The sequence below is a fragment of the Gastrolobium bilobum genome, unplaced genomic scaffold (assembly GCF_033153095.1).
Source record: "Gastrolobium bilobum isolate Gb01-03AN ecotype WA unplaced genomic scaffold, APGP_CSIRO_Gbil_v1 utg3588, whole genome shotgun sequence".
Lineage (NCBI taxonomy): Eukaryota > Viridiplantae > Streptophyta > Magnoliopsida > Fabales > Fabaceae > Gastrolobium > Gastrolobium bilobum.
This window is the reverse complement of record NW_026899729.1, coordinates 120,459-142,617: the sequence shown is the minus strand read 5'-3', so window position 1 is coordinate 142,617 and position 22,159 is coordinate 120,459. Positions and strand designations below refer to the sequence as shown.

The following is a 22,159-nucleotide window of genomic DNA, read 5'->3' as shown; positions in this document are numbered from 1 at the left end:
GTTTAACCGCAAAACTTGAGAAGGCCATAACTTTTGACTCGGGTATCCGAATCAGGTAATTTTTTTATTCCACATAACTTTTCGAGATCTACGCAATGACATCTCATTTGACATATTTTATCTCTAACAAACACAGTTCAAATTTGCAATAATGATACTATATGAGCGTTTAAACCCAGAAGCCTGAGTTCTTTCCGAATCAACACCAAAACCAAGTGTTTTGAAAAAAAAAAATAGTGTACAATGTTATTGAATCGCAATACGTATCATGTATCGTTTGACTGATTTTTTGTATCGTGAATCATATTGTATCGTAAGTTACATCCTTATGTTTTATGATTTTTTTTCTTTAAAGCCATTTAAATGATGTATGCCTAAGAGAAAGAAAAAATAAATAAATTTAAAATAAAAATAATAAAGGGACTAATGGGTATAAGAAAAGAGAACTAAACCTGAAATCGAATCCTGAACTCTGAAGTTTGGAAACAACTCTTGTACGAAACAATGGTTGGGTCTTTATGGCTGAAATAGTTGGAAGCTTATAGCCTTTGAATGGTTTTTAAAAATAAAATCCTTTTTACTTAGAGATTTAGAATATTTATTTAATTATTTTCTTTATTAATACAGATTTTTAAATTAATTTTTTAGTTTAAATCACAAATGAAATCTTTATTTTATTTTCCTTATTAATAATAATTTTTTAGTTTTTTTATATTAAATCACAAACCCAGTACTCGGAGGCTTTTGGGTTTAAATGCTCTTATAATAGCATTATTGCAAATTTGAACTGTGTTTGTGAGAGATAAAATACATTAAATAAGGTGTCATTGCATAGATCTCGAAAAATTTTGTGGAATCAATTTTTTTTTTACCTGATTTAGATACCCAAGTCAAAAGTTATGACTTTTCAAAGCTTTACAGTTCATAAGTTGATTTTTTTGCGTCACGTGTCAACACCAGACGAATCAAGTCTAAATTATATGTGAATACATTGTGAGTCACGCCTAACTTAGGCGTAAATGATCACGCCTAATTTGAGCTAGAATGAGTGCAATACAAGAGAAGCTAATTCCTGTGCGGATTGGTTAGCCAAGTCTGCTCTTCACAAAGATACTGGATTCTGGAGTCATAGAGTTATGCCGTTTCACCTTGCTCAGTTATTTGATCACGATCTTCAGGGAATCTCCTCTTGTAGGGATATAGACCCTGGATAGTTATTTTTTGTTTCTGGTTGTTAGTTTGTTTTTGTTTGGGGCTTCGCCCCTTAATGTTATCAAAAAAAAAAAGAATGAGTGCAATAGGTTCGTAAATAATTTTGAAACAACTATATATTTGTAATTATTTATTAAAATAATAATATTTTAATTTTGTTTTGGAAATCAATGGTTAAAATATGGTAGTAACGTTTTTGGTAATAACAATATCCTATCTCTTATAATTAAATCGTACTCTTTAATTTCTCAAATTTTTATGATTCGTATACTTTCACATTTACACTCGTTTATTTAAGAGAATTTTTTCAATTAAAAAACATGTCTAAAATGTTTATGTTAATTAGATTTTTGTTTCTATTTCTATAAAAAGAACGAGATATTTATATTTCGTCTTTGTGATTACAGATTACGTTTTTGTCGGTTTTCTTTCTTGTGAAAGTCTTGGCACTTTCTCCATAGTTTTCTTTTCTTGTCCAGTGAGTGTTGCACAGCACAACCATGACGACGACGACGACTACTTAATTTCCCAGAGATTAAGATTCCACTTCAAATGCCTTATTCTGCGTCTCTCCATCTTCTTTTTCCGTTCAATCGCACTCACCGTTACATCGCCTATTTCTCGATGAGGTCCGTTCCCTCTTTTTTTTTTTTTCCAATTTATTTGCTTCAATCTCAATGGAATCAGCGAATAGAGTTTATAATATATTTGCTTCGGATTGTTGCGTGTTGCTGAAATCGTAATTCGTAAGAGATTTGAGGTTTTAATTTTGAACTCAAACTTCAGCGACAGTTAACCCTACCGCTAAAGTTTGGTTATGGTTAGGGGGACACATTTCAGAAGAGTAAATTTAAATGTTTGGTTAATAAGTAAAACAAAGGAGAAAAGTAGTGAACTTTTTTGGGATAAATGTTACTCCAACTCTCACTCATGAACTTTGACAATTCCTAACAACAACTCCTCACCGGCGGCGATATTTCCGGTCGCCGGCAACTGTCAACCGTCGCTCTTTATTCTCCTGCGAGGTTTTCTTTCGATTTTTGAGATTTTGTCGTGGTGCTCTTGTACTTGAAGGATGATATTGCAGAAAGAGATATTATCGAAGTAGAGAGAGAGATAGAGCGAGGGAGGGATGTGTGAAGGCTAGGGTATCGGAGAAATTTTCTTTTATTAGAAAAATACAATTAGTGAGAAAATGGTGGGAAAAGTGATTTTTATGAGAAAGTTAAAAAAATATTATTTGTTAGACTGAAATATTACATGAAAAATTTTGGTGTAAAATTGCTACAAATTTGAATTTGACTGGGAAATCAAAATAATACCATCAAGGTGGTATTCTCAAGTGGGTATTTTTCTTTATTTTTACACTATAAAATTTTTTCCATCAAATTTTGTTTTTATAGGCAAATTTTCCTTATTCTATATTAAATATGGTCATTTGTGAATCACATCTATCACTTTTTTTAGCATTCTCAAAAAAATTCACCTATCAAACACCCACTAATCGTTATTGTTGAACGACAACAGTTCTAATTTTTTTTTCTTGTTTTTTACAAAAAAAAATTCATGTAGCAAACATTTTTAATTTTTAAGGGATAAGATATTTTACATCATTAGCATTTACTTCATAAAATTTTATCCCTTGAATTTTATCTCCTTTAAATTTTAATTGTGTACCAAACACATGACAGATTTTAAATATTAAAGTCTACGGTGAAACCTGTCACTAACACCAAAATCTATCATATTGTGTCATTGATGAATGTCAGCCAAAAGAAAAGCGAATGTGTCTCCGTAGCAATAACTTGATCTTTGACCTTTTACTTTTGGATTTTGTCCTTTCTTAATCTAATGACTGGATTCTTGAATGGATCTTCTTTTTACATGGGGAAGAGAGGAACCGCCTATGATTTGACGTCTTGGGAACCATAATCATGACCTTACGGTTTCTTTTATATTGTCTGGTTTGTCTCTCATTATGCCTAGTTGGATCAATATTAGGTATACATCCTTTTAGCCCATACTCTATTAAGAATCTAATTGACCTTTTCTAAAATGATCACTTAATTGGCTCAATGTGTTAAATAGGATTATATAATTGATAATTAAATATACAGTCAATAATAATGCTAGGAAATAAATTTTCCCAATAATACACCCTACCAATCACCAAATCATTTTGTTTTCATTTAGTTATTTTTTTGTGACTTTTTATATCATAAGCATTTAACCAAGTGTTACGCTACTAGCTGATCACCGATGAACTCTATCTTTACTTAAATCATAAGGATGAACTAGCTTTACCTAAATCACTGGAAGTAGTTGTTTCAGAGTATTAATGTGACTTTCATGAGTTTATGAACCACGAAATAAGGGTTGGGCGAAGAGAGGGCTACTGGTGATAATTATTTCTTTCCTCGTAAGATGGAATATCTGGAAAATGGTATTGCCAAAGAGTAGGGTCATTTATTTCAATAACCATGCTATCCACCTAAGAGTATAGGCATTTGATTATACTATGCTGAGATATTCTATGGGAACTAGCAGTTTGGTTTAGAAAATGAAAAGTTTCACAAATACCATGCCAGAAGGATGATGATATACCAAGCAAGTGGCAACTTTAGGTTCATTCTGCTGGTGCAATCAATCTATTTTATAAAGTAGATCTGCGTTTGGGTTTTAACACCTGAAGAGAGTAAACATGAGCATAAGTTTCTTATTCTGTCTGATGACATTCTCAAAGCTATATATTTTCTAAATTTGAATTGGAAATTGCTCCAGCCTCTAGCACGAGGCTTCTAGTGAACATTTGGAATCTGAGCATGAATACAGAAATATTATTAATATTGATCATTGTTTTGAATCTTGTTTGGTTTATCTCCAGGTTGTGCATATGCGATCAACTGCTGAAAGATGTTTGACTGTGGTTACAAGTCACAATACATGGGTGGCCAGCCGGAGAACTTTTTGAGGTATCCAATATATTTTCATTGCAAGGTTACGGTTGTAGAGATATGAAGGAGAAGAGAGTAATGCAAATAATATTTATTCATGTTCTTAGCTCACATTTTCTAAGACAATGAATTCAAGTTATTGAAATTTCTGAATCCCCCCCTCAACTTTAGAATAATTTGTTATTTTTATTTTTTGGTATATAATTTAGAATAAATTTTAAGTTATTTCAAAGTTAACTTAGGATATAAACTTTCAGCGTTGGTATATTTAATTTGCTTTTCTGTCATGAAATATGGATGGATATATAACCAATTAACCATTTGCTGTCACACATTTGTGAGTTTTAGCAGGTAGAAAATTTGCTATTTTGGCATTTTCCAAGATGGCTGACCAGTTAAACGTAGAGAAACTAGTTTTTGACTTGCAATATTGTAAGCTTTTAATTTTAAGATGCTTTACATAAATCTTATGGATGTAGCTTTCTTAAACTGAATAAATTTTTTAGTATTCAACTCATAGTGACCTTAAGTCTTAGTATGCACACATGATATTTGAGAAAGCATTCTCTTAATTTCTTGATTTCTTCTCTCTGCCTTTTTCTGGTCTAATGGATCTTCAGGTTCCTGTTTATGAACAATTACTTTGCTTCAGTTTTAGAGGAAAGTGATCTGTTTCTGTGCATTCTGTTTGTTTATTTCTAGGTTGGAGTCATTGGATTCTAGACTGTCTTCATCTTCTGATGCTGGAGTTAAAAAATCTGGATTTAATATTGACAAATTAAGCCATGATGGTCATGGAAGGAGCGTAACCTCTAGGTCTTTTAAAAGAGGAATGAGAAAAGGATCTGAAGGACTTAAGTCAATTGGTCGAACACTTGGATTGGGGGTATCTAGGGCAGTCTTCCCGGAAGATCTTAAAGGGTCAGAAAAGAAGATATTTGATCCTCAAGACAAATTTTTGCTCTTCTGGAATAAGCTTTTTGTTATCTCATGCATTTTGGCTGTGTCTGTGGATCCACTGTTTTTTTATCTCCCTGTCATCAATGATTCATTACACTGTCTTGGCATAGACCAAAAGTTGGCAGCCATAGTTACCACCATAAGGACAGTCATTGATGCTTTCTATCTTATGCACATGGCTCTCCAATTTCGTACTGCTTATATTGCTCCATCCTCTCGTGTCTTTGGGCGGGGTGAGCTTGTGATAGATTCAGCACAGATAGCCAAGCGATACTTGCGGCGGTATTTCATCATAGATTTCCTATCTGTGTTGCCGATACCACAGGTTGAAAAGACTGTTATCTTGAGTCAATATCTTTTTGTTAATTCTGAGAGACTTCACTAGAGAGAAGAGTACAGTAAAAGTGGAGGATAAGATATCCTACATAGCATAGCCACAGAGAAATAGGCAAACAGTACCATCAATACAATAAAGCTCTCAAATCCCGTTACTTATCTGTCTTCTTTGGTTTGAAACTGTTAAAGATGGAGATTCTTTTATAAATTTATTTTAAATTTTTTTATTATTGATTTTTTTTTTAAGCTTTTGAGGATTGCTACTTCTTTTTTCTTTTTTCTTAATAAGTTCTCCTATTTTTAAATTAATTCTGCATGTTTGTTAGATACACCGTGTTCTACAACAATCAAAGTATAAATGATACTTTTTGCTGTCGATATGCTGAACTCTTATTTTGGCAGATATAAGGAGTATTCAATTGTTAATGCTATCTTGACTTTTGATTATATATAGTTATTTCTGCTGAAATTTGCAACTACCTACTCTGTACATTAATTAATATATTCAAAACTTTTCTCAGTGGACGTCCATTAATAAAGTTACAACAGTTATTTGTATTAGTGTAATGCGTGTCCGTATTGCAATTGCAATTTGAAGGAGCATGTAAGAAAACTCAAAGCGTACTTTATTTTTTCTTTTTCTGTTCTTGTATTCAGATTGTGGTTTGGAGATTTCTTCTGAGGTCAAAAGGTTCAGATGTACTAGCTACAAAGCAGACCTTGCTGTTCATTATCTTGCTTCAGTATGTTCCTAGATTTCTTCGAATGGTACCATTGACTTCAGAGCTTAAGAGAACAGCCGGTGTCTTTGCTGAAACTGCATGGGCAGGTGCTGCATATTATTTGCTGTTATACATGCTTGCTAGTCATGTAAGTTTTTCTTTTTATTTTTTGTTTGTGATGTTTAATTCTGTTGGTCTTTGCTGCCTTGCTATTTTTGAACTAAAATACGACCTCACTAGTTATGCTATTATTCTTGCTATCTAGCTTTATGGTGCATCAACTTTGCCAATAATTTATTTTTGGTTTTCTTACTTCAATAATATTTGCAGATAGTTGGTGCTTTTTGGTACTTGTTAGCTATTGAACGTAATGACTCATGCTGGCAAAAGGCTTGCAGTGACGATGGGTGCAATAAAAACTTTCTGTATTGTGGCAACCAGCAAATGGAAGGTTATAGTGCTTGGCAGAATAGAAGTAAAGACATTCTTAATTCAAAGTGCTCTGCCAATGATGATCCTCCACCTTTTGATTATGGAATTTTCAAGCAAGCATTGTCATCTGGTATCGTTTCATCTAAGAAGTTTTTGTCCAAATACTGTTACTGTTTATGGTGGGGGCTCCAGAATTTGAGGTAATTATTTTGTTTCTTTTGGACATTTTTCATGCGTTTTATTGATTTCTGTCTGAACTGAATACTGGTTTTCCAAGCTTTTCCCCAGAAATATGTACATTTCTGGATTGATTATATTATTTCTGAATAGTTGTTTGTGAAGAGAATGTGTTGAAGACAAACAAATCAGATAGAAAAACTATTGGTTATTGTTGTATTAGTATTGCAGTGGGTACTGGGTAACTTGAACTCTATTGATGTCACATCTCTTGGATGTTCCTTATATTAGTGTTCTGTGCCTCTAATAAAACTTATAACACGATGAACAAGTGGATTTGAAAAAGAAAATTTGAATCTGTCTAAACCATTGGAGAAATGATATGTTATAGTAACTAGCAACAGTTGGGCATTATGGAACTTTATCCTCTTTGGTTGTAGTTATGGACCACCCTACCTTAAACGAGACTTTCTCATCCTGGATAAAGGAGGGACAGACAAATTGGATTTTAAGTGAATTGTTTTATTTTAACTGTATTTTATTTGATGTTAATCAGATCAGGGTTCCACATATCTCAAAATCTAATGATAAACCTTTTTCTTATTATCATGTGTTCAAGAGCATAGGACTTATCTTTTGGAGCATGATTAGTTACCCAGCTTGTTGCTTTGTTCTGTAAGACAAACCCTAACATTAATTTCTGAAGGTAGGTTACTAGTCCAATCATTGAAATGTTGAATACAATTAATGGTATTGGTTTTTGAAGAATATCTATTAGTTTCGATGTAGTTGACATCTAGAGTACTGCTTTCTTTCTTTGAATCTATAGATTCAATGATTTCAAAGTTAGAGTACATTCTAATATTTGAAGTAAAGAACAGTCAGACCATATCAACTGTAATGCTATTTCAGAACTCTTTATATAGGTGATAAGTTTGATGTTCTACATATTTGTGCATGTTTCAAGATTTGTTCTAAAAGTTGACCATTTTATTAGTCTATAAACTTGGCATGGTACTAAGTGTTGTTACTAAGTTCCTTAAAATCCGTAGCTCTACTTCATATCTATGATTATTTTCTTCTTTCCAGCACTGTCTCTATCTCTCCACCATGAGCTTTTCTCGCTGCCTCCATCTTATCAAGAATCCTTAAATTATTTTGTCCCACTGCTGTGTTGTATTTTCTACAGCTTCCTTTCCACCATCCACTGCTGTCAGATGATTATGCAGCCAAAAACCAAACAATTAACTCTCCTCCCTCAAATTGGGCCATTCCTAGTGGTTTTAGGCTGAACCGACCTCATCTCATCATCGGACGACTTTTCCTGTGGTTTCTTTCTTACCAATGACTCATATACTGATGAATTGGCTGGATTCATACCAATCTCCACTGTGAATCATAATGATGGTGGCAGAGCGTGGTTCAACAATCGCTGATGAGTTTAATAGCAGTTCATAAGAGGGAAATTTTAGTTTTGTGAACACAATAACACTCATCTGATTCCAATTTCTTTCAAATAGTGTGTATTTTTCAAAGAGTTTACTTTTAAACAGTAGGGATTTTGATAAGACTAACCCCTTATATGAGTAACAACAGCACAAATGTTCTAATAAGAAACAAGTAATTACACGATTAAGAGTCTAAACTCCCTGCAAGGAGGAACTCTCCTAGCCCCAGTCCCCTGACTGAAATAATTCCAAACAGATTCCCCCCCCCCCTCCCCCCACTTTCATCCAGATTCACATTAATAAATGAAAAATAATAACTTCTCGTAACTGTCATGCAGTTACTCATTTTTCCAACCCCAGTACCTAAAATATAACAGTGTACATTACATAGAGAATTAATAACTATATACATAACTGCATCCTATCCACTAATAACTGCCTAATTTGAATTAAATACTTTCTGCTCACCTAAACTCTGTCAGAGTCTGTGCCATTGGGATCAATGTTTCTATCAATTACTCTTTCCATTAGAATTTGCCTTGTCCTCAAGGCAGAAAGCTGGAAATTGTTGGCGAATGTCCTCATCCTAAATCTCCAATCTTATCCCTTGCCTCTTGCGATTCCATGGTGTTAGGCATATCCTCTTCTTCCCAAATTAGAAGGCGCAGTTGCTTTTCTGGACATTGATGAGTAGGGCTGAAAGGCTGTCCATACTTGAAACACAGCCCCCTGGCTCTTCGTTTCAACAATTCTTGATAAGAAAGATTGCGCACTCCTCGGTTAGGCTTGTTGTTCTGCTTATCATCCCCACTAGTTTGCTTCTCATTCCTTTCATGAGTTTGGGAATTATTTGGAAATATGCCCAGCTTGTCTCCATTTGCTTCACTATCTTTGCTTCCAGCAATTTGGTGACTTATCGCCACATTCTTACGAAAAGCAGCATTCTCTCTCCATGCTCCTATGTGTTTGGAGTCTCCCAACATTCCCAGCTTCTTCTCTGCAAGTTTGGCAGCAGAAATTGCTTTATATTTATCAGCAGGAGCTATAGATAATACCTCTGGTCTAATCTTCTCCTTTAGGCCTCCAAGAAACAGTTCCAAATACTGTTCATCTAGTATGGGAGGAACTTGTGCAGCCAACATTTCAAATTCCTCAACGTAATCATCCACTGATCCGGTTTGTGCCAATACCTTGAGTTGTGAAAAAGGATTGCCCAATTAATGTTCTCCATAACGATAAAAAAGAGCCCGCTTGAATTTCTCCCATCCCATTTGCAGGTCAGATTCCCTCATTACCTTAAATCAATACCAAGTCGTTCCCTCCATACATATTTGCACAAATTGGAGGCGAAGATCTAGTGGAGTGCCATGCACAGAGAAGTACGCCTCAGCCCATGCTACCCAACCAACTGGATCTGTCCCATTGAACAACGACAACTCAACCTTTTTGGCTGACAAACAAAGATCATCATTCTTGGATGTTCCTGAACCGTCACCAGTCCCTTAATGTTCCCCTGATCTTGAAAAAGAAGGCTCATCATGATGATGTAGTTGTTTTAGAACCCATCTCGCATTTCTGAACACATTGTCTGGAACAACTTAGTGAGTTCTCCTATGGTAGTGATAAGTGTTGACAGTTGGGTTGAGTGCTCATCCAAACGCTTTGATTGACCGCCAAGTAGGGGTGTTCAAAAAAACCAAATGATCAATCAATCCATAAACTGAACCAAACCCGTTCCAAAAATCGGTTTTTATAAAACGGTTTAAAAAACCAATCCAGTTTTTTAATTTTGGTTTAGGTTCGGTTATCCATTTTCACAACAGTTTGGATATCCAAAATAACCAAAACATATCCATTTTTTTAATCATTTTTTATTTTTACTTTTTAACCCTATCTTCAATATTTTGATAAATTTAACATAAATCACTGTCATTCAAGTTTGCTTTAAAGTTACAACGCTAGCTAGTCATAATATTTACTTATTGACTTCAAAGTTATAACACAACTTTGCCTACTGAATTAAGGAAGAAAATAGGACACAATTTAACATAGTTTAGACTAATAACAATTAACAAGCCAGTCCAATGGCTTTATCATGTCTACTAGGACTAGAAGTTTTTCATAGATGCTCTTCAATAGTGGTTGTATATCTTCTTCCTCTACAGGTCATTATACTTTTGGAAAATAGCCAAATTCTTTTTGTGGTTAATAGGAGAAAAAAACATTTTCCCAATACCCCAAATTTTATACAAACAGGTTAAAAAAGAGATATTACCAAAGAGGAAAACAAAAACCAAAATGATAGATTTCTAAGATTGAGTCTATCCAGATGCGCATGTTCCAAGCCACAATCCAAAATCTCCTCTCCTTGAAAATTCTTGAGGTCTTCAGTAAGATCCCAAAAAGCATCTCCTAAGCAAGTTCTAGGATTTATTGACCTTTTCATGTTTAATCAAAATAGCCTAGATATATTTAGCAATAAATAAATAAATAATAAAGGTATTTTTTATTTTATTTCAAAAAAAATGTAGCACAACACATCAAAAACCGATTTTGAAGTTGTTATAAAAAAATTGGTTTTGAACTTGATAACCGGTTTATGGTTCATAACCGGTTTTGATTTAAAACCGGTTTTGATTGATTTTAAATCAAAATCGGTTTTTAACTATAAACCGGTTTTGGAACCGGTTTCAAACCGGTTTGGATAAATAAAAACCGGTTTTAAAAAAGAAAACCGGTTCGGTTTGAAAACCAAACTATTTAAAACTAGTTTGGTTCGGTTTTTGTTAAAACCGATTATGAATCGCTCCATGCACACCCCTACTGCCAAGGTTCTTATCATGGTTAGTCTCTTGTGTGTTATGATTGACACTTCTACGGCAGCCAACCTTTGATCCAATGCATCCATCCTTTAATTTGCCATTCTCGTGAGCATACAACAACAATTCCACTGTTTTCTTCCTCTTCAACTCTCAATGAAAGCACCAATTGATAAGACTAACCCCTTATATGAGTAACAACAGCACATATATTCTAATAAGAAACAAGTAATTACACGATTAAGAGTCTAAACTCCCAGTAAGGAGGAACTCTCCTAGCCCTAGTACCTTGACTGAAATAATTCCAAACAGATCCCCCCCCACATCCAGATTCACACTAATAAATGAAAAATAATAACTTCCCGTGACTGCTATGCAGTTACTCATTTTCCCACCCCCACTACCCAAAATATAACAGTGTATATTACATAGAGAATTAATAACTACATACATAACTGCATCGTATCTACTAATAACTGCTTAATTTGAATTAAACACTTTCTGCTCACATAAACTCTATGATAGAGTCTGTGCCATTGGGATCAATGTTTCTATCCGATTTCAGATAAAGTATGTGCCTTATATTTTCAGATTTAGTCTAGAGGAAACCACTTGTTCCCATGTCTTCTTCTTACCCCTTCTCTCTCATTTCGTAGATTATTGATATGCCAATATTCTTTTTTCATTGACTTCACTGCAGTACACTTGGCCAGGGGCTTCAAACTAGCACCTATCCTGGGGAGGTTATCTTTTCAATATCACTAGCTATATTTGGCCTCATCCTCTTTGCGCTTCTAATTGGAAACATGCAGGTATGCTTCAAATCCTTTAGCTTAACATATCGTGAAATTAAGATTGCTGGAAGTCTTGTTATTCAGTTTATTAGGAACATGCTGAAGTATCCATAGACTTGTGTTTGTCTGGGTCAAATGTGCAGGATACTTGAATAGTTGAATTACCCAACATTAATTTTCATGCTTATCAACGATATATGAGTACTTAATGGAATTGAATGTTGCAAACGTATGAATGTAATGTGAGTGGGTTTAAATGATATTAAATAGTGTTTTTATATTGGAGTAACTAGCCTCCAAATAGTCATCTAGTTACTATCTATTTGTTAGGGCAGCTGTAGGTGGCATGTGATCTGATATATGCTACATAGAGGAAAGATTTACTTCTACCGCTTGTCTTTTTTCTTTGGCTAAAGCATGTATTGTTGAAGATGAATGCTATTATTGCTAAATTTTCTTAGTGTCTTTTCAGAACTGATGGACTACATATTATTCATGTTGAAAACTTATAAAACATGGAAACACTATTTTGGTGCTGTGTGCTGTGTCAGACACGACCCACTGACAACATGTGTTCATACATGTCTAATTTTTTTTTTTTAAAAAAATGGGCTTTGACATGGCATGGTCATGCTCATTTAAAATACACATGCACTTGAGCACAGATAATGGGGAGTGAGTACTGGATGTTTTTAAATTTGCTCTAAATGTTGTTTCTCCTATCACAGAATGGCCTTGTAAATGTTCACTAAAGTATGAAGAAGCCCACTGTCTGTTATTGATACTGAGGTTTCTGTATTTTCCTGTGATTCCAGACATATCTTCAGTCTCTTACCATTAGGCTCGAGGAAATGAGAGTCAAAAGGCGTGATTCAGAGCAGTGGATGCGTCATCGCTTGCTCCCACAAGAGCTTAGAGAGCGTGTGAGACGGTATGATCAATATAAGTGGTTGGCAACGCGGGGCGTAGATGAAGATAGTCTAGTTCAGAGTCTACCAAAGGATCTTCGAAGAGATATTAAGCGTCATCTCTGTTTGGCTTTAGTGAGGAGGGTATGCTGTCTAACACTTGGACTAAAAAAGGATCCAACTTTTCTCTGACAATGAAAGGACCAAAAATTTGTACTTGAACGATTGTGTGGTTATTTAGTTCCATATATGTGGTTATGGTATTTACAACTAAATAATCGCATCAAGTTATGTTTATTTGATCCTGCAGGAGTATAATTACTTGCACGAGTATGTTTAAGATTTTCTTTTCAAACTCTTTTAGACTTTAATCATACAATGCTTCTATATGAGATTTTTGGACCCAATCTCTCTCTTAGATTAACTTACCAAATTAATGTACATCCGAATTTGTTAATTTATTAATTGCTTTTCATGGACTTGTAGGTTCCACTATTTGAGAGTATGGATGAGAGATTGCTTGATGCCATATGTGAGCGACTGAAACCATGTTTATTTACAGAGAGTACTTACATTGTCCGGGAAGGAGATCCAGTTGACGAGATGCTTTTCATCATACGTGGCCGCCTTGAAAGTGTTACCACAGATGGTGGGAGGAGTGGATTTTTCAACCGCGGTTTTCTAAAAGAGGCTGACTTTTGTGGGGAGGAGCTTTTAACATGGGCTCTGGATCCCAAATCTGGTTCTAATCTCCCATCTTCTACTCGAACAGTTAAGGCATTAACAGAGGTTGAGACCTTTGCCTTAACGGCTGATGAGTTAAAATTTGTTGCCAGTCAGTTTAGGCGGCTTCACAGTAGACAGGTTCAACACACTTTCCGTTTTTACTCCCAACAATGGAGGACTTGGGCTGCTTGTTTTATTCAAGCAGCATGGCGTCGGTATTCTAAAAAGAAAATTATGAAGCTTCGTCAAAAGGAAGAAGACGCTGCTGAGTCCGAAGGAACTCATGATAATGCTGGTGGCAGTTCACATAGCCTTGGTGCCGCCTTGTTGGCCTCAAAGTTTGCTGCGCACACTCTTCGTGGTGTACATCGCAATCGAATTGCCAAGACTGCCAGGGAGTTAGTAAAACTACAGAAACCCCCCGAGCCTGACTTTACTTCAGATGATGCAGACTAGATTTTCACGTGTAACTAATCTCTTGAAATGTTTATTTTCATTAACTATTATGATTGGAACTTGTGAAGAAAGGTCAATTATACAATTATTCTGGTTGCTTTTGCGAGGATTTCAAGAGCTCTATGACTCTGCGAATGTTTCCTTGTAAATTATAGATTGTACATTAAGCCAACTGGCTGTCATATTAGGCCTACCACTGAGCATGTAAAATTGATGTAATGTTGTCAATTTTATTAATTGGTTGGCTGAATCAAGGTCGGTCTTATTTGTCATCCATGTGTAATTTAAGTGAGATTTAATATGCTTGTGTTTTTTCCACTGGAATCCTTTTTAGCATAGTTCAATATATCACCCAAGGTTCACCCGTGTTTTTTCACTTCCCTATCAGTTGACAACCTGCGTCCAAGATGACCGTGCTCATAAGCCAATTTCAAATTATTTTAAGGCTCACATTTTGTAGTATGAAGCTGCAATTTTCTTGTTCCCTTGCTTTCTTCTTCTGGCTCCTCCCCTCCATTTTTTGGCATTAATTCTCCAGGTGGATGCTATCCAGCTAAATTACTTCAGCTGCCTGTTGGTACCCAGGTATCCCCACTTCAAAGTTAGCTCAAGACTAAGTGAAGAAACTTACCAGAACCAGGGGATAATACTTGTGCAGTTGTGCTGACTATTATTCAACCAGAAGCACTGGCAATATCTGTTTTGGCCCAAGTATTTGCATGGATATTTTAGTTGCAGCACAAGTTAAATCAGGAAGCTACTGCATTCCCAGTCTTATTTCTATCTTCGTTCCATTTTGGTTCTTTAACATGCACTTTGCATTTGTAAGGGAAACCATGCTCCGTTTCTATGAAATGCAAGTGTATATCAGAAAAATTCAAGTAAAAATGCTGACGTATATACAGAAATATTTATAACAAATTTCTTATTGACAAAACTGATTTGATGTCTTCATACAGGATCGAGACCAAGGTGTACATTTACTACTTGCAAGCATTCCTTTCCTTTTTTTTTCAAAGATAGGCATTGAGGACACTGTCCTCACATATGTGCCATACAAAACAATGAGAATATTCAAGGAGACTATGAAAAGGGGAAGGAGGATACTAAAATGCTAAGAATACAAATATGTATACTCGGAAAATACATTTGATAATTTGAACAAAAATTAAGAATTGCAAAACAACCTATACTGAGGAGACTAAAAAATCTGTGCTTAAAACTTAGAACTGGAACCATGGGACTAAGAATTGGCAAAGATCAGTCAATTTTGACTGAGGAATAGATCAGCCTTGTGAACCAGAAGCACGCATAGAAACCAATTGTACCAATCAACACGAAGAAAGCATATGAAAGCAGCAGCATATACCCAAAATACAAGACTCCAGAGACTGGCTTTGTAATCTGAAGTTTTGTGAAGAAGTAAAAAGCAGCATATAGGAAGAGGTAGAGTGCAGAGGAACCTGAAGTCAGATATGACCTTGATAGGACCCAATTACACAAGGCCCAATATGGCAAAGTTTATATCAGGGACCGTAATAGGAGTAAATGGCCCAAGAAGAATATGTTGATGCTGTTGCTGTTTTGTCTCATTTTATGGAGCATGCTGAGTCAGCTAATTTGTTACAAAAAGTTTGTTACTCATGCAGTGCTTGAGACGGATAAAGGGGAGTGTTGAGCGTGTGTAAAGGGTACCATGGTGGTCATTGAAATTGCTTAGGCAATGGAGATAACTCAGGGCATCTCGAAGGACCTTGAGACCTCTTAACTTTCTGTTCTTTTATTTCTTTATTCCTTCTGCATATCTGAGCTATAGCAGCACTATAGTTTGTAACCCAAATTCAGTTTTCTTGCTGGTTATTGTTGAAATTGCTGCTTCGAGTAATATAGAAGTATTGTTTGAGAAATTATTGCTGTGAGATTGTTTTAATCCTATCAATTGGTATCAAAGCTCCATCTGGGAGCTGGGTTATGGTTCGTACGAGAACCATGGAAGGAATGGAAGAACGCTTACGTTGGACGAAGCTGGGACAGGAGGAACTGATCAAACGTATGGAAGCTAGCGATACAAATCAAGCGGAGATCATCAGGAAATTGAGTGGTTTTGGGGGTACAAGACAGTGTCATCACTCAAGACTTGTTCCTGTTCGATTTAGGAGGTGCAGACGTCGTTCTGGGGTTAGATGGGCTCGAAGGATTGGGGGAATTCAAAGCCAACTTCAGAGAAATGACCATTAAGTATACCTCCGGTGACCAAGAGACGACCATAAGGGGTGACCCTTCTCTCTCCCGAACCATTGCTTCCCTAAAATCCATGGCTAAGGCTTTGGAGCAACAAGGGCAGGTTATTACGTTAAGTGGGAGAATCCTAGTCGTTCTCACGCATTTCAGGCCGAGTGGAGGGAGATGGATGATCTGCTTCTGGAGTTTGGGGACATTTTTGCAGAGGCTAAGGGGTTCCCACCTAAAAGGAGCCAAGACCATGCCATTATTTTGAAACCAGATGCTTAGGTGCCTAACAATAGGTCCTACAGGTATCCTTTTTTCCAGAAATCTGAAATTGAAAAATTGGTAGCTGAATTGCTTAGTGATGGTATGATTAGGCCTAGTGTCAGTCCATACTCCAGTCCTGTAATTTTGGTAAAAAAAAAGATGGGAGCTGGCGAGTTTGTGTGGACTACAAGGCCTTGAATAAGGTCACAGTTCCTGATAAATTCCCTCTACCCGTGGTTGATGAACTATTGGATGAAGTTGGTGGATCCCGGGTGTTCAGCAAGTTGGATCTCAAATCTGGTTTCAACCAGATCAGAATGGTACAGGAAGATATACCCAAAACGGCTTTCAGGACTCACGAGGGGCACTACGAGTATTTAGTCATGCCTTTTGGCCTTACAAACGCCCCCTCAACATTCCAAGCACTCATGAATGATGTGCTGAAGTCGTACCTGAGGAAATTCTCCCTGGTTTTTTTTGATGACATATTAATTTACAGCAAAGGGGATGATGAGCATGTAGACCATTTAAGGAAGGTATTTGAGGTATTGCGTGCTCACAAATTATTTGCCAACTGAAAGAAGTGTGTGTTTGGGCAAAGACAGGTGGAGTATCTAGGCCACATCATCACTGAAGAGGGAGTACAGGCTGACCCTCAAAAGATACAGGCTATGGAGGAGTGGCCCATTCCTAAAAATGTGAAAGGTTTAAGGGGATTCCTTGGGTTAACCGGTTATTACCGGAAGTTTGTCAAAGATTATGGTAAAATAGCACGTCCTCTCACGGTTTTGTTGAAAAAAGACTCTTTCAAATGGAATGATATTGCGCAGGCTGCCTTTGTGCAATTAAAGCATTTGATGACTGCTGTCCCCGTGCTTGCTCTTCCAGATTTCTCCAAGACATTCGTGGTAGTTACTGATGCTTCTGGCAAGGGTATTGGGGCGGTGTTAATGCAGGAGGGCAGGCCATTGGCATATATCAGCAGGGGATTCTCTCAGCAGGCTATGGGGAAGTCTGTCTATGAAAAAGAGCTCATGGCTGTTGTGTTGGCTGTCCAAAAGTGGAGACCGTACTTGTTAGGCAGACACTTCGTTGTTAAATCTGATCAGAAGAGTCTTAAGTACCTACTTGAGCAGCGGGTACTTGGTGAGGGGCAGCAAAGATGGGTCTCTAAGTTAATGGGCTATGATTTTGAAATTCAATATCAACCGGGTAAGGCAAATTTGGTTGCTGATGCACTATCACGTAGTGAGGTTTTTTGTCTCCTATCCTCGGCTCATTTACCACAACTAGGGGACATTGATCAAGAGGTACAGGCTGACCCGAGGCTTAGGGGCATTATCCAAGATCTATTGGGGGATCCAGCATCTCATACAGGGTTCCACATCCAAGGGGGACGTCTTTTCTATAAAAACAGGTTGGTATTAGCCCATTCTTCCCGATTTATTCCCTCAATTATCTCTGAATTTCATGACTCTTGCATTGGAGGCCATTCTGGCTTTTCTAGGAATACAGGCGTATGGTAGGGGTGGTTTTTTGGGAGGGTATGAGGAAAACAGTCCAGCGTTATGTGATGGATTGTGCTACATGCCAACAGAGCAAGATCCAGAACCTTTCCCCTGCTGGTTTATTACAACCCTTACCTATTCCATCTCAAGTATGGACTGATATATCCATTGATTTCATTAGAGGGTTACCCAAGGCTCATAGATTGGACACTATACTTGTGGTGGTTGACCGTCTTACCAAATTTGCTCATTTTTTGCCGTTGGCTCCCCCCTACACAACCAAGGAGGTTGCTGGCCTATTTGTTAAGGAGATAGTGAGACTACATGGGTTCCCTCTGACCATTGTATCTGATAGAGACCGCTTATTCCAGAGCCATTTTTGGTCCGAGTTGTTTAAGTGTTCAGGTACCAAGCTGAACTTTACTACTGCTTACCATCCCCAATCTAATGGGCAAACAGAGGTGGTAAATAGGAGCCTCGAAACGTATTTACGTTGTTTTTGTAGTCCTAGGCCACGTACCTGGCCTAATTGGCTTCATTGGGCTGAGTATTGGTACAACACTACATACAAAATCTCCACGGGGATGACCCCATTCAAGGCTTTGTATGGTGTGGATCCTCTTAGCCTCCTGCGAGTTGGGAATAGTTTTCCCACAGTGGATGCGGTCGCTCAATTGTTAGTTGATAGGGAATCCATTCTAGATGAATTAAAAGCTAATTTGCTCAAGGCCCAAGCGGTTATGCAAACTCAGGCCAATAAAAAGAGGCGTGAGGTTCATTTTGAGGAAGGTGACTTAGTTTATCTACGTTTACAACCATACAGGTTGAAATCTTTGGCTACTAAGTTGAATGAGAAGCTCAGCCCCCGCTATTATGGGCCGTATGAAGTAGTAGCTAAAGTGGGTACTTCGGCCTATAGGTTGGCCCTTCCTCCTTCTAGCAAGGTTCACCTGGTTTTCCATGTGTCATTACTTAAGAAGGTTGCTCAACCGGTGGACAATGCCCAGCCTTTGCCTCCTTGTCTCTTCGAAGGGTGGGAATTAGTAGTTGAACCAGATTCAGTGTTACAATGGCGTCGGGACCATCAGGGACGAGTCCAGGTGTTAATTCAGTGGCTTAATCTCCCTTCTTTTGAGAATTCCTGGGAGGATTTTTCTGATATACAAGCTCAATTTCCAGATTTTCACCTTGAGGACAAGGTGATTTTGTTGGGGGGAAGTATTGATAGGACCCAATTACACAAGGCCCAATATGGCAAAGTTTATATCAGGGACCGTAATAGGAGTAAATGGCCCAAGAAGAATATGGTTGATGCTGATGCTGTTTTGTCTCATTCTATGGAGCATGCTGAGTCAGCTAATTTGTTACAAAAAGTTTGTTTCTCATGCAGTGCTTGAGATGGATAAAGGGGAGTGCTGAGCGTGTGTAAAGGGTACCATGGTGGTCATTGAAATTGCTTAGGCAATGGAGATAACTCAGGGCATCTCGAAGGACCTTGAGACCTTTTAACTTTCTGTTCTTTTATTTCTTTATTTCTTCTGCATATTTGAGCTATAGCAGCACTATAGTTTGTAACCCAAATTCAGTTTTCTTGCTGGTTATTGTTGAAATTGCTGATTCGAGTAATATAGAAGTATTGTTTGAGAAATTATTGCTGTGAGATTGTTTTAATCCTATCAGACCTCCACCACCAAAAGTAGTCCTCACTCCTCACTACACAGCTGGAAATAGCAGAGAACAATTGAGATCTCAGCACAAGTGATGATGAGGACGACGAACAGGAAACCGAATATATAATAAAATTGATGTAACCAGATTGATGTGAGAATGAAGAAAAGCTCAATGAAGACTGCACCAAACGGGAGAATGCCTCCTATTAGAATAGAGCAGACCGGGTTCATGTACCAAGCCTGCTTCAGGATTTGCCTAGCTATCTTGTTTGTCTTTACAGGATCCTCAATTGCTGGCTTTTTAGTGGCACCGTGTGGTAATTCAATTGCTATGAATTATGGTAACTAACCTCAAACTCATCATCACAGGTAAAAATGATTTCATTCTTGTCCTCAATCTCTTGAGGAGATTCAGACTTGGTGACTACCTTTTTTGCATGGGGATCACAGGTAGTTAAGCGGATCTTCTCATTCCATTCACCTTCATTTTAATGCTTTACACTAGGAATATTTCAATGTACAAGTATTATTAACCATGAAATTGAGAGATTAGCACAAAACTATTCTAACAATCAGCTGTAAAAGAATTATAATACAACAACCTGAATGGTTTAACCTCAAATCCTACAATCCTTGACACTTCTGTCACTGGATCTTTATGACACTAAACCACAAATGTTAAGTGGTTGTGGATAAAATACTTTACCTCTTTGTTCTGTCAACAGTTGAGTACAAGAGATGAAAATGAATTCAAACCAATTATTATAAAGTAATGATCAGCACTCAGCAAGCTTGTACTTACTCCTGAATATTGTCCTTTAAGACCAACAAGGAAGCCATGCAGATACAGATTCCTGATCAGGCCTTCTGATAGGAATAACCAATGGAAGATTGTCTAGAATCCTGCAACAATGTAAGGGTAGAATATCCTTTTGTCTCAGAAATAATTGACATAAAGTTGTAAAAGTAAAATTTAAGGGTCATTAGTGCCTCACATGTTCACCTGATACTCATCATCTATCTTTTCCATGAATTCTTTGGCTGTTATTGCATTAAGAGTTACTCCACAAACAACATTACACATCTGTGGTTCTCTCATTTTAAACTGGAAGAATCCAAATTGTTTTTAATATTTCACTAATGAACATAAGATAATATATCAATGTTATGATGATTTATGAAAAGTTATCACCTCTTTCTTAGGTTGATAACCTATGCATTGATTTAATCATGTGAAAAAAGGTGTCAACTGTGTCGGCTTAAGAACTTAGGAAATGCAAAATTTAGTCAGCAAAGGAAAATACAACCTCAATTTCTACAAGAGAATTATGCTAATAACACACTCTTTATTATTGAGTGAATTTCATGCGAGTCACATAAAATTCACCATTAAAGACTATAGCTACACGTAAGAGAGTGTATTACAAGCATTTCTCCTTCCTTCAACTTCCAGCATTGCATGATTTGAATGAAAATTAGCCATGAAGAGGTAATTAGGGTTGGTATTTAAAAAGAAAAAAAGAAAGAGAGAGAGTAGTTGAGACACAAAAATGAGGATTCGCAACACATTTGAGTTATGATTTCAGACACTCGTCATCTAATCCATAATTTTAACGGTGATTTCACACACATTGAAAAAAATCTAAAAAAATATATAAATTAAATTTGAGTGCTCTTTATGGTGTTTCGATTGTAATGCTGTATATAAAGAGATAACTGAACTACCTACCTGATAACAAACCCTCCATCACTAATTAAATGTTTGGTTTTTTGACGAATAGTGTTTGGAACAATTTATACAAGTCAAAATGTGTCTTCATTGAAATTCAGTTGTCCTACTTGAATCAAATTCAAATTTATCACCATAATATCAAGTTATTTGGATCAAATAGCATTTTATTTACTCATTTATTTAATTAGAGTTTAAAAAAATACAAATTTTAAATCATTTATATTAAAATATTTTTAATTAACTATTACTTCTTTTTTTGGTGTGGAATTAACTATTACTTAAAATATATAAATGTTGTATTTTAAATAAACTTTAAATAATAATAAAAAAATTAATTTGACATTTTTGAGCCTGCATTGAGCTGGGTATAAATATTTTTTCACTTTGATCTTTTAGCCCAACCCAGGGTAAATATATCTATTTTCCTGTAAGCAAATAATTTCCCTCAATAAAATTATATGAATGCGTCTACTACAATGCGCAAAAAAGTCGTTTGCATTTAGTCCAATGCAATATTAAGAAAAAGTTGGTCATTAATGGTCCCTATTGAAAGAAAAAGAAAAGAAAGAATTTTGATAGATCTAGATCCAAATCTTGATAACTACTCATTTAAATTTCGCCCAAAAAAAATTGTTTTCGGATAATATGTAATTTTGAATTTATTCTGTTTTATGATTCCTTTTCAAACAATTTATAAACATTATATAGTATTAATATGAACACCTTGCATTTGTTCTTCATAATCTAACGTTATTTAGCAGACTACAAACAAGTCATTACCAAATTGTTATGACATGGATAAAAAGAAAAAA

At 36.3% G+C, this 22,159-nt stretch overlaps 1 protein-coding gene and 1 pseudogene across 2 annotated transcripts; one reads left to right on the top strand and one right to left on the bottom strand.

Annotated features, from left to right (window-relative positions):
• The first annotated feature begins 1,664 nt into the window (after positions 1 to 1,664).
• Positions 1,665 to 14,200, top strand: LOC133293054 (probable cyclic nucleotide-gated ion channel 5). Of its 2 annotated transcripts, none has more exons than XM_061491573.1 (8): positions 1,665 to 1,841; positions 4,097 to 4,184; positions 4,869 to 5,451; positions 6,120 to 6,332; positions 6,515 to 6,816; positions 11,761 to 11,872; positions 12,670 to 12,906; positions 13,249 to 14,200. In XM_061491573.1, exons 2-8 carry the CDS (start codon positions 4,126 to 4,128, stop codon positions 13,942 to 13,944), a joined length of 2,202 nt encoding a protein of 733 aa, XP_061347557.1. In that variant the 5' UTR covers positions 1,665 to 1,841; positions 4,097 to 4,125; the 3' UTR covers positions 13,945 to 14,200. The 2 variants fall into 2 exon arrangements, with proteins under 2 accessions (XP_061347557.1, XP_061347558.1); XM_061491574.1 differs by lacking the exon at positions 1,665 to 1,841 and adding an exon at positions 4,518 to 4,598 and having other exon boundaries at positions 4,158 to 4,184.
• Positions 14,201 to 15,204: 1,004 nt separating this feature from the next.
• On the bottom strand, positions 15,205 to 21,363 carry LOC133293030 (transmembrane 9 superfamily member 10-like; annotated as a pseudogene).
• Between the last annotated feature and the right edge of the window lie 796 nt (positions 21,364 to 22,159).

What these genes read in the sequence shown, in the direction of transcription:
- LOC133293054 (XM_061491573.1), top strand. Translation starts at nt 4,126, where the DNA reads ATGTTTGACTGTGGTTACAAGTCACAATACATGGGTGGCCAGCCGGAG. An exon ending in CTGTGTTGCCGATACCACAG is followed by an intron (nt 5,452 to 6,119) that starts GTTGAAAAGACT and finishes TCTTGTATTCAG; the next exon opens with ATTGTGGTTTGGAGATTTCT. An exon ending in TTCTAATTGGAAACATGCAG is followed by an intron (nt 11,873 to 12,669) that starts GTATGCTTCAAA and finishes CTGTGATTCCAG; the next exon opens with ACATATCTTCAGTCTCTTAC.